This window comes from Dermacentor silvarum, chromosome 7, assembly GCF_013339745.2.
Source record: "Dermacentor silvarum isolate Dsil-2018 chromosome 7, BIME_Dsil_1.4, whole genome shotgun sequence".
In the NCBI taxonomy this organism is placed as follows: domain Eukaryota; kingdom Metazoa; phylum Arthropoda; class Arachnida; order Ixodida; family Ixodidae; genus Dermacentor; species Dermacentor silvarum.
The window spans coordinates 116,469,124-116,482,067 of NC_051160.1; the positions used below are offsets into that span (position 1 = coordinate 116,469,124).

Sequence of the window (12,944 nt, forward strand, 5' to 3'; positions counted from 1 at the left end):
GTGGCCTCATATGGCACATCGCATCGTGGCAGAACTGTTAAACGTTAATTGAAATGTGGGGCTGCACGTAATTCAATTAATTATTAAAATTGTATGTATATGTTGTATGCATACACTCTCGGTCTGCAGCACGTTTCGCTGCTTAACGAAGACGCTCCTGTTCCACGCGACGCTTCAGGCCTGTTTCAGGCCTGGGTGTCCTCGACGCTGAGTACACGCTTTGGAGCTATTTTTCTGGCGCACGTTTACGTGCTCCTTCTACATACTTGACCAGCACGCTGTTGACACGCCAGCTCCAATCGCTTCTTTTCCGTCTATGGACCATTGTAGTGTTTACAATATCACAGCCCCGCACGCAACCTCCACAGCTAGCTAACCACCTCCATTTTTGTCGCATAGGAAAGCAAGCAGAGCACATGCCATACGCATTAACTGTGAAAAGCAGCCGCGGCGGCGACGCCCAGGTGATGATGATGATGATTTATTGGCATCCACTTTTAAACGGGGCGGCGACAAATAGTCACCTAGCCTGCTTGATTTAATCAGGTATACTATACATGTTCTTTCTCTAGAATTTTTGTATACCGCTCATTATTCTTTTTCTTTTTCAAAAGTTTACCTTGTACCGCTACCTATGATTTTAAGAGATCAGGTCATATCCATCTTCTCCCTGCTTTTTTTCCACCAGTACTCTAATCGTCTCTTCCTTATCTCTACGGCTGATCTATTGATGTATCCTTCCACTTTAAACCCAAGCGCTTCTGGGAGTTGCACGCTACCTACGGTTCTCGCTGCGTGGATCCCGTCGCATTGCATTAGGATGTGCTGAGAGGTCTCTGGATCTTTACTGCAGCATACACATGCCTCATCTAGTTCCGAATATTTGTTCCGGTATGTTTGCAACCTCCAATCTCAAATAGCAAGGCACTGCCCTATGTGTTCTCGTACAGATTTTCCCTTCTAATTTCTTTTTTGTCATTCTTGTAAATCTCCATTGTCCTTTTTGTTTCCATTCTTTGCATCCAATTCACGGTCTCTATTTCTCTCACTTTCCTTCTGATGACTCCTGGTTGTCTATTTACAGTTTCGATTATCCTGTACTTGGTTGGCAACTTCCTTGACCTCTTCCTTCATTCTGTGTCCACGCTTTTCATGTAGAGATATTTGTGCACTTTAGCCCCATGTTTAGCATCCATGTTCCTGAGCCTTTCTTCAAAACTAATTTTGCTCTGTGCTTTTCTGACTTCAAAAGAGGCCCGCCTGATGTCACCCTGCACTGCCTCATTTGTGGTATTACCGTGGGCTCCCAAAGCCAACCGGCCTACTGATCTTTGGTTAACTTCCAAACCCGACAACATATCCGATTTTAAGCATAGAATGGCATTTGCGAATGTTAGCGCTGGCACCATTACTCCTTTCTAGATTCCACGCACTACCTCATACTTATTGTGGCCCCACAGTGCTCTGCGTATCATTATTGCTGCAAACCGGTTCCCCTTTATTTTCAGATTATCTTGGTGGTTGCTTGAGTAATTATTTCCTTCGTTTATGTGTACGCCGAGGTACTTATATTACCTCACTCTGTGTATTACTTGCTGTTGAATTGGCACCACGAAGTTACTCGTCTCCGCATTAAAGATCATCATTCCTGATTGCTTTGTGCTAAACTTAAGGCCTAGATTTGTTGCTGCATTCGCACAGATATTCGCAAGTATCTGAAAATCGTTTTATTGTCTGCTAGTAGCACAATGTCATCTGCGTACATCAGTCCAGGGACCTTCTGTTGCACCATTTGTCCATTACGCATGTAGGATAAATCAAAACCTAATTCGCTGTTTTCCAGTCGGCTTTCTATACCCTTAACGTAAAGCGTGAACAACAATGATGACAGAATGTGAGAAGGGGTGAAGTATACCCCACACATGACAGAGGGCCCAGGATGCGCGGAGGCGAGCGCCATCTGGTATGTTGCAAGAAACCAAGCAGCGCGCGCGAGCAAGTCCGGAAAGCAACGGCAGCGCCCACTTAGTAGGGAAAAGAGGCAAAGAAAGCATCGCTTAAAAAAATGTCGCAGTTTCACCCGAAAGGCGAAGCATCAATTGCGATAGCAACATAGTAGAAAGCTATACGGAGTAAGGATAGTAGTTTTATCAGCTGTATAAACTTGGACATGCAGCAGCACCAGCAACGCGCAGAACTGTTGTCGACGCCGTCGCCGTTTTGCCCGCATTCTCACCGAACGCGCGCGGCGTTGGTGACTGTTGCCAGGGCCTCTGGGGGTGGCTCGGAGGTTTTCGACGAGATCAGAACGGGAAACTAGTCGAGCAGCGTCGGAAGTCTTTATCACCTTCTCGCCTCGCAACATTTTTATATAAATACGCATTTGGTGCCGCAGCTAAACGTCGCCTCCCCTCCCTCCCTCCCATGCCCCCACGGCCTTTCGCGCGAAGGAAGAAGTCACGTTTGCTCTAGATATATATGGTGATTGTAAAGGAGGAAAGATACGCTTAATTCTGCAGCCCTTAAGGGAGCACGGCGCAGAACGCGCGTTTGTTCTTCGCCGTGCGTTCGCTCCCCGTGAACGCGCGCGTCCCTCGCACCCTTTCACTCCCACATACAGCGTCCAGCGCGCGGCGACGATTTCATCGCCGTTGACGTCAAACGGAACGTCACGGCGACGGCGACGACGACGGCGACGGCATAAATGGTGATGAAACAGCGCTCTGCAAGCGTGGTTGTATAGCGTAGTGGGTATGAAGCTCGCCTTCGGACCATGAGTACCCGGGATGTAATCCGCCTCGCCAAGTAAGTTGGTAATTTTTTTCTCGCTTTCTCTCTCTTTTTCTATCTCTCTCTCACTCTCATTTTCTCTTTCTCTCACCCATAGCAAGTTGTGTTGGAGTCGTCGATACAATGCCACCATATAGTTCCCATATAAAAGTTATACAAACTGGCTATATAGCCCAGTGGTTATGACGCTCGCCTCCGGACCGTGGGCACCCGGGCTCGAATCCCGCCCCGCACCAAAAAGATCACAGAATATCCACGGGGTGAATGATGATGAGTGGGCGAAGCTCCGGAGGGAATCATCGGATCTCCCGCTCAAGGGGACGCTAGCACAAACGCGTTAGAAACGTGCAGTACTCTCTAGTAAGGGGGAGCGACCACAGCGTCTTACGCAGCCATTTACACATGCCGGAACGTGCACCGCGTTTGCCGACGCCATCACATGACTGCTGAGAGAGTATACCCCCCGTATTCATAAACGCTCCTCGACTTGAACTTGACTTGCCACCGCCTTGGGCAGCGCGTTCGAAACGCGTTGAAGGTAAGGCGGAGAGGCCACAGCGTCTTACACCAGCTTCTTACACGTACGGGCCGTAACGCGCTAGCACAAACGCGTTAGAAACGAGCTAGAAACGCCGCCTTTCGTTAATGTTGGGTATTTATTGCCATCGTGGTGCGTGTGTCTATGTGCGCTTCGTGGCGTAGTGGGCTAACGCCGCGCGCTCGGAAGCGAGGGGTCCCTGGTTCGATTCCGCGCTACGGACACAACTTCGGAATTTTTTTCTCATTTTTCTCAGACTGGTTACACACTACTACTACTACGACGGGAACGGAACGGGTGCCGCTATAAGGAGCTTCGCTCCTAAAAAACACCGCATATCCACGAAGTGAATGATGATGAGTGGGCGAAGCACCGGGGGACCATTCGGCTAACCATGAATCCCCCGACGCCGGCAAGCGGGCCCAAAGGCGGCGAGAGCGCGGGAAGTGGCGGAAAAACGCCGGAAGCGTTCTCTACCTGAGGTTGGTGGCGCCGATGCTCGCTCGGTTCAAGCGCGAGCTTCGTGAGCCCACAACTCCGCGGTCCGCTTGACGGCGTTGCCGTACTACTGCAGCTTTGCGAGCCCTCGACTCCGCTTGCAGTTGAGCCGCCACTCTCGCCTTTTCATCCATAGCGGGCGCGCCGTTATCAGAAGCCACCGTTATCATCCATGGCTGAAGTGAGAAAGCGCGCGTCGGGAACGAACGCCCTTGTGCACCGACTGTTATCATCCATGGCTGAAGAGAGAAAGAGAGCGCGCGTCGGGAACGAACGCCCTTGTCCACCGCAGCGCCCCTAGCGGACTCCATGCAAACCAGAGCTACAGCTACGGACTAGCCGCGCTTGCAGAACGTGCATTTATGCGAACCATATGATTGCGTTCGAGCGTCGTAGTATCTTGTCCACAGCTGGCTCGTTCGTACGCTCGTCCTCTGCGAGAGAGAGAGAGAGATTGTGGTTGTGAAGATGAAGAGGCGCTAGGTGAAGAGGTTTTGCGCGCTATGAGAGAGAGAGAGAGAGAGACGAATTCACGGAGGGGGTCTCCTGGAACGCGGTGTCAGTGTTGCAAGCTGCGCTATGCAACGCGCAGTGACGGCCGTAAGTCCGAGACGTACGAAAAGAAATTATCATCATCATGAATAATAGGATGAAAAGTTCGCGCGCACTTCCGGAAAATGCTGTTTCAAGTGTTGTGCGGCCGAGTTCAATGTTTTTATTTCTTTTGCTCTGTCTGTCACTCTCTCTTTCTCTCTCTGCACCTCCTCTCCTCCTATGCTCTGCTTTCACTACTGATCAACGCTCGGCACGGTTCAACCTCGGCTTTAAACAGCTCCGCTGTTAAAAGACTGAATGTACTATGTACACATTATTAATTCTACGCTAACTTCATGCGTCTTTTTGGGAGTTATACGGAAAATCTCGAAAACGCTGACGGCGACACTGGAAATTTGCCTGGAGTGTCCGTATAATTGCTATCGCAATAATACGCAGCAGAGCACACAGCACATCGTCGAGGTTCTCATGCGACGTCATCACAAAGGGGCTACTGCTTCTCGGGTATCACGGCGCAAGTTTTGTATACGCATAAAACAAATGCCAATAATACGCTTTATAAGGTTCAACATGGCTTTAAAAGACACTGTTCCGCTTTATAGCGCAGCTATTAAGCCTGTTTCACATGCAAGCGACGGCGCGGCGGTGGTCGCGGCGGCTCAGCGGCATTGAGGCGGGCAGACGCAGCTTCGTTTCACATGCGGCGTTCTGGCGCGGCGCGTGCCGCTGTATTGCACAGTGTTGGTTGCGCAAAGCGCCCGTGAGCCGCGGGTTTTAGCGATCTTCAAGAGCTGCGCCTTGCTCTACACTTACATATTTTGGCGCAAGCTTGAGCTGCGCAGTTTCATCGGTGTATTAAGTTGGTGCTCCACTTTCGCTCTTGTAAACCTTGCAGAAAATAAAAATACGGTGTGTCGAACTTCTAATACAACTTTTTGATTCATATTTATGTCTCTTTTAACTCTTTTTGGCGACAGCTTCAAAGCTTTGCTATAGTTGGATACAACTTAAGTCTGCAGTGAAGCGCCGCCTGCGTCCTCATAACCGCCTGCCACTGTTCCTCCGCGAGGCTGCAAATAGTTCCTACTTCAAACTTTCCCTGTTACCTAAAAAAGGCGGTGACCACAAAAATAAAATTATAAGGGCGTAATTCTATACGTTTTCACTCGTCTATTATTGAGGAACGTACAATTACAAGTACAGGCGTATCAAGGACGCCATTGTGGAAAGGTCGCATGACGACGCTGTTTGCTTCCGTGATTCACTGGTGCACTAACACAAACACGCGCGGTCCATGTGCCTTTGTTGCCAACTGCTGTTTTTTAAAGTTGTATCCTACTGTAAGTACACGCACACGGAATTTAGCCACGTGTACGCAAAGGAATGAGCTTGCTCATATTTACGCGATTTGGACTGCAAACACGTGCACATTTGCAAACGGCTCTTATTTTCGAATGCCGCAAGGCGTTCGCGCACCGGCTCGGCCACCCGCATGCTAGATACCTATGGACGTATTTCAAAGAAGTTCGCGTCACTTTTCGCCTCAAGGTATTCGAGTAGAAAGGTCGCGGCCCTTGTAGAGGTCGGGGAACGTGACATTTTAACTGAAGAAACAACGCCAAACAAAACTACGAACACGCTTGGAGTTGTAAAGAAGAAAAAATCTGTCAGCCCTTCCACTGGGGTAGAGATGAAAGACCAGCGAAGCTGTACTATGGTGGGAATTATGTATTTCCAATTATGACTATTAAGATGTGATGGTGTAATTGGTTATCTGAACTATTAAAGAATGACAAATATATATGATCCGGTGGTTTTCATTTATTTAGCGACCACAGGGACCATGGTCTTATGGTCGCTACGGTGCACCACCATAGGTTGTACGGCAAAGGTTGGCACGTTCTTCATATAACATATGTCACCAACGCCGCGCGCGTTCGGTGGGAACGCGGGCAAAACGGCGCCGCCTCGACAACAGTTGTGCGCGTTGTTTGTGTGACCGCACACAACCGCTGTGAAAATGCAGGCTACGTGACGAACGGCTGAACGCCGCTGTCGATACTGTTAGGGGAGAGGCGAGCGAGAGCCCAGAGACAGTCGACGGCAGAGGCCGACAGGGCTGCGTGCATGCGCCGCAGTGGGAGAGCGGGCACGCACACGCACAGTCTAGGGTGCCTCGATGCCCTCCTCGCCCACTACTCCACTTCCACTGGAAGTCGCGTTTGCTTACCGCCGAGCGCCTCTTCCTCTCACACAACCATAATCTCTCTCTCTCTCTCCGCCGTGCGTTCGCTCCGCGTGAAAGCGCGTGTCCCTCGCTCTCGCTTTCACTCGCACATACTGCATGCGGTCAATGAGAGGTTTAGATACGAAGCAGCTTATGGTCGGGGCTATGTCACTCCCTCCCTCCCTCCAACCATCCGCCGTGCGGCGTTCACACCCGCAAAGCGCATGTGCATCCTCCTCCCTCTCCTCTCCTTGTCTCATCTCCTCTCCTCTCGGCATTCCTCCTCTCCTCTACGACGCGCCTCTCCTCTCCGGATTGCGCAACGAATGGCAACACCTGCGGCTCCGCACACGATAATGCGAAGCAGCTTAGGTACCTTCTAGGACACTGTAGCTTAGGTTAGAGGCGCGACGGTAGGCGCTGCATACTCCGCTGGGGGGCGCCACTGTAGCTCGCAGTATTGACCCTTTTCGCGGAGCAGTTTGTTTTAGAGAAACGACATGGCGCTCACGGCGGCGCGCCATACCTCTCCTCAGCGACGGCGCACGAATACGAAACCATTACCGCTTCTACCTTGCTTCTGTGCGATCAGCTGTCGGAAATACAACTGAGTTTTCGCTAACACACTGTGCTCCAATCATGGTTGATCGAATCATGTGGATTGAAGACTGTGCAATAGTTGGCTGCAAATATAGTGACGGGCATGTTAAGTAACAGAATGAATCTGTGTGGCCAAGTTCGCGGACCGCTGCTGCAACTGTTCGAACATGTTACCGGCACTTCGTGATGTTCGGCTTTCCTCGAGGACACAGACATTTGCTCATCCGTCAGCACTGTATCGCTGACATTCAAAGATGGGCTTCATCCCCAGAACGTCGGCAAGAGTGAGTACCACTCGTTAAACAATACAAAGGGAGTAGCGCCGCTTCCTGTCATAGTAAGTTTCGCGCACGTTATCTATACACATCAATCCCGGCCACGGCGGCTGCATTTCGATGGGGGCGAAATGCGAAAACACCAGTGTACTTAGATTTAAGTGCACGTTAAAGAACCCCAGGTGGTCCAAATTTCCGGAGTCCCCCACTACGGCGTGCCTCATAATCAGATCGTGGTTTTGGCACGTATAACCCCATAATTAATTAATTATTATCTATACACATCTGTCCCAAATGGCAGGAAAGCTTACGCCCACTCTATCGCCGACGTATGAAGAATAAGTGAATGGGCGCATACTTGAATATAAGCGCACTGTATACGCAGAATAAATGACGGACTACACCTATGGCGCACGAATGGTCGAAGCTGAATGTTTCGTGACGGTCCACAAGAGTTGCGGTCCAGCGAGTTACTAGCTGTAATATATATTTGCTACAAGGTATTACAATGTACAAAACAGCTACGTTTTAAGCCTTGTGCACAGCAAGAACAAGCCTATAGGAACTGAGCACACCCGCTAGCGACTAGGCAGAAGCTGACAAGCCACTGCTTCAAAATATTTGGCGAATAAAGAACAAAAAGCAAAACACACTAATCCTGACTGAATTCATAATCGGAAAGCTTGGATAGCTTGGAATACATATATAGCGCCGCTTTTAGAACAAGCACCATATACGCTGCTTGCGCCGTTTGGACATAGCTTAATCAGCTCCGAAAGCGCTTTTGCATGTTATCTGAAGCTGTGATTAAAGCTTCGTGTCGTCCACTTAGTCACCGTCTACAATATCCCCGAAAACAGAGGTTTTCTAAGCCGCGCCGGCGTCATACACTTCCATTGTAAACAAGGAGGCAACGGAGGCAGTTGAGGCAAGCAATGGACGCGTCACCACGTGATCAAACATGGCAGCGCCCACGGGACTTCCACGAAAAGGGTCAATAATGCGCGCGCGCTCCATTCCTCTCATTCTCCTCCCGCAACGCCGCGATGAGTGCCACGGAGAGCGCCAGCGTCAACGCCAGTGTCAGCGCTCTGGATAACGGTAGCTACGTACCTCAACCTAACGGAAACGACGAACTGAAAACTAATGGGAACTTGAGTCGACACCATGGCTGCTTCGCATACTACTCAGGGTTCCCCTACGGGAAGATGGTGTAATTGTTTTTTTTTTCTATTGCCGGACGCGACGATCGAAAGGTGAGCCCTTAACCGCTTCGCTCTAAAAATTTGGGCAGTTTCGCACTAGTGGCGCGAAGACTGGGCAAACAGCGAAGCTGGCGTCCCCACCTCGCTTCGTTGCGAAACGCTTCTCGTACGATCCGCACCGCAGACTCTCGCTTTTCGAAGTCGCGCATGGAACAAAGCGTACACAAGTTCGTGTCGAACCAGAGTCTGTCGCACACTCGGCAACTGTGTCCAAACTCACTGTTCAGAAACTCGCGGGCAAACCGTCCGTCGGCTACTCCCGTGGCTCTCTGCACTTGCCGCTGGAAATTATCCAGGACTCCCAGGCTCGGATTGTTTTGGCGACGCTTCTGGTTGCTCAAACGGGTTTGCTCGCTATCGCGGGCTCGAAACTCTAGACCTTCTGCCATTCGCTGTCGTTTAGTCGCCGCTTCGCCGGCGCGATACTTTGGATCGGCCCGAAGTTGTCTCATCCGCTCTCGAGTAGCGGTGCGCTGATTTTCACGCTGCGCTTCCTCTTTCTCGGGACTGACGATCTTCTTCGGTCGCCCCATTCCCCTCCGTAGCGATGGCGACGGTGCAGCGATAGTGAGGGTGCAGCGGAACCATGAGGCGAAAAGCGGAGGAGGAGGGTATGGCCAAAGGCTAAGAAGAAAAGCGTATATAGTGCCTCGCAACACGGGCGACGACCACTACGAGATGATGCCAGAGTAGCGTGCCGTGTGTTCACCGATAGCATGCGGTGAGCGCGTCCAACGATATCATACATGGAACCAAAGTGCTGCATGAGCGGAGGTCTGTCTGCGGCGGCTGCTGTGAATCGCACCCTCACGTCACCCACGCGCCGTCTCTCGCGATCTCCCGATTAACGAGGCAGTCGCGCCACACTTCGCTCCATTTGCAAAGTGCTGCACGAGAAAAATTGTCCGCGCCAGCCAATATATCGCGAAATTAAAACACATATAGAACTGCGCTCAAATTTCGCATTAGGGATTATTGTAATCGTCGGTGAATCTTTATTCATATGCAAAAGCGCATGACAGTCGCCCCAGTTCATATTGTTTACAATACCACCAAGCAATCCCTTTTAAGATGTTTCAATGATGATCAGCGTAGTTAAAACGTTACTTTGGGGACTTTTCCTACAAACGATAAACAATAGAAACGATAGTTTTGACAGCATACTATCGTTATGACATAATAAGGTTCAGTTCGGTGAGTACGTGCCTTTTCACGGGGTTCAGCTGTGAAGCAAATGTCGGCGAGTGCGTCAGGCACAATTCCTGGTTTGTACGACGCTGTGTAGTGGTCAAACTCCACTCTCCCGTCAGTTGGCCATGAAGCGTCTGCCGGTATCATATTGCAAGAAGTAAGCAGGTCGCAAGGGGATCCGTGTACCTTCCTTGTTTTATCGAAGAAACTATGCTGATCTCCGTCTGCCTGCGCAAGATGGTGCAAAAAATATGTTTATGTAATGTTCGCCTCATTCATTTTCACGATAAATGAGCGAGAATCTACGAAGTTTTCGATATCACTTTTTAAATGACTTAGTGATAGTTCAAAGAAGCGAAGACTACATAGTTTATGCATACATTGACCACATAGATGGAGGTCAGTTACAGAAAATTGAAGATTTTCTCTATTCATGTGACTTGCTTTAAAAAATGTCATGTGAAGGAAAAGTGGACATTAAGAACACAACACGAGTACCACCTTATGTGCCAGTATGGTTGTTTACTAAGGCTGGCAAAGAGGTTGTAGATATTTTTAAAGATTAATGTGGAAGAAAATTAAACAGTTCACCAAAGTGCCGATTTGATGCTCCCGCCCCCCTCCACAAACCAGAAAAGATGCATTGTTTTTAAGCAGTGTTTGAAAAAGGAGGAGGAGGAAAGAAAGAGAAGGCAGGGATGTTAACCAGAAATGCGTCTGGTTGGCTACGCTACTCTGGGGGACGGGGAAGAGGGAATAGAAAGATGAGATAGAGAGAAGAAGGGGGGGGGGGGAAGGACACGGTGAGCTCTTGCACGCACGCGGAGGGCCTGAGCAATTCAAAGGCGTTCACATAGGCCAGTCGCCCTCAAGAAAAACAACAGTGCTTTCACAGCTTTGTGGGCCGACGAGCGATGGGGACGGTCTTCAAGGAGCACCTCAGTGTTTGAAAAGAACACTGGCGTCGCGTATAGCCAGAACTTTCGGCATGCGATAGTGAATTGGACTTGCAGTGTGCAAGTGCCGAACCTTCATCGTTGGCACATTTGCCACGTGGCATATTATTGTCAACACAAATCTTTATAAACTTCATTACCATAACTATGTAACTATAGCTCACACCGTACAATTTATGATGGAGCCCTTTGACGTCAAGTGGACTGGACGGCGATTATCAGTATGCCGTGCACGCATGCAGTGACAGCTTCCAAATAATCCAGGTATGTTCCAGACTGGTAAACATACATTGAAACAGCTACCACTATTAGGCGCTCGCCTACTGCCTGCACCTGTCTATGTCAACTTATGGGCACTTTACTGAGACAGTACCCGCCGTGGTTGCTCAGTGGCTATGGTGTTGGGCTGCTGAGCACGAGTTCGCGGGATCGAATCCCGGCCACGGCGGCCGCATTTCGATGGGGGCGAAATGCGAAAACACCCGTGCACTTAGATTTAGGTGCACGTTAAAGAACCCCAGGTGGTCCAAATTTGTGCAGTCCCCCACTACGGCGTGTCTCATAATCAGATCGTGGTTTGGCACGTAAAACCCATAATTTAATTTTTTTACTGAGACACACTCGCGCTCGCCGTACACTTACCTCTGGACTGAGTAGCGTGTATTCAAGGCAGCGCTCGAAAGACACGAACGTTTGCGTGAACACAAACACACTTGTAGTGGCACCGATGATAAGAAGAGGGATCTGCATAAAAAATTACCGGGAGGGCCAGCTTGACTTAAAATCATCAACGTTAATCGCCTATGGATTCATTTTTATTGCAACGGCAAAGCTGTCGTGAAGTTCTTAGGGAAGATAGAGAGCTAGGGTGAATGAACATCGGCCTTTCGTTGACTGTCACTTTACCTGAAAGTTGCCCAAATAGTTTCTTCGACACCCTGACCCGCATTCACAGAAATTTTTACACTAGGATCGTTCATTAACGCGGTTTCCAGGTAACCCTGACGTTGGACATATTATCATCGAACGAGGCCCGCCCTTGGCGAAGGGCGCTTACTAACGAAAAGCCTTGTGAATTATGCTTCCTGCGACAAAGCGCCTATTCCTGTACATAGATAAACCTGTTAGCAGCTTCCTTTAACAAGCGCTTGTTCTTTAGCATATTAAAAAATTTATAGCCATGATATTAAGATTTTTATTACCTTGGCTGGTGCCGCGGGAATTTTACTTCTTACTGCTTGATGTACCATCAGCCGCCAAAGTTTACGGGACGGAGGATCTGCTAAGCTGAATTCTCCTCAAGCGTGGTCACCCAGCTTCAAATTAAGTGTTCCAGCATGTAGTAGCCTTCACCACCTACACAGTGATTCATTAAATTAGAAGTGTCATGCCTTAACAGAGCAGTATTTCTCATTTGCAGGGGAAACCGCATCGGGTAAACTTTTGCGGTTGACTACACTTCGAGAAAACGTGAAACCCGGTGCAAGCTAACAATTCCGCTTTACATTAGAGTCCGCCAACAGGAAAAATCAGTTCCAAGTAAAAAGACAGACCAGAACAAAGGCCGTTTTCTGCGAAGCATACGGACATCAGGGCTGATGCCGCACCGACTAAGCGTATAACAAGTAGTGGCCTCACCCCCATGGATGAACTAAGAGTGAGTCCCACTGTACTTCCATCGGCGGCGACGTCTTGGTCCACTCCTGACACCAGTACTCCAAATACCACGGAAGCCAGAATGACGAGGAAGCCACAAAGGCCACCGAGGAAGCGGACGCTGCGTAAGCAGTCGAAGAGTGCCAGCAGAGCCCTCATGGCGACATCCACGAGACGATAGCAGTGCCCGCAGAAACGGGCCTCCACACCGTACGAACGCACCACGCTGAGCGAGTCCCTAGTTTCGGCCACGTGCTGGAGAAGGCGGGAACACTCGACGCTCTCCAGGCGCCTCGCCGCATTCGAAGCTTTTGCAACGACCGCCTGCGTATTAGATGTACGTTTCATTTAGCCCCGTGTAGAGTTCAAATCCATGTCACCTCCTTGCGCTTT

The 12,944-nt window shown here is 49.7% G+C and overlaps 1 protein-coding gene across 1 annotated transcript in view; it reads right to left on the reverse strand.

The window, feature by feature from the left end:
- Window positions 1-12,680, reverse strand: part of LOC119459106 (ATP-binding cassette sub-family C member 3) — a 40,986-nt gene extending 28,306 nt beyond the window's left edge. The window contains exons 1-3 of the mRNA XM_049671146.1: window positions 12,534-12,680; window positions 11,538-11,639; window positions 9,955-10,167 (exon numbers count right to left, since the gene is read on the reverse strand). Of these exons, the coding sequence (XP_049527103.1) occupies window positions 9,955-10,167; window positions 11,538-11,639; window positions 12,534-12,539 (321 nt within the window). The 5' untranslated portion in view covers window positions 12,540-12,680. The remainder of the gene's footprint in view (window positions 1-9,954; window positions 10,168-11,537; window positions 11,640-12,533) is intronic.
- Window positions 12,681-12,944: the final 264 nt, after the last annotated feature.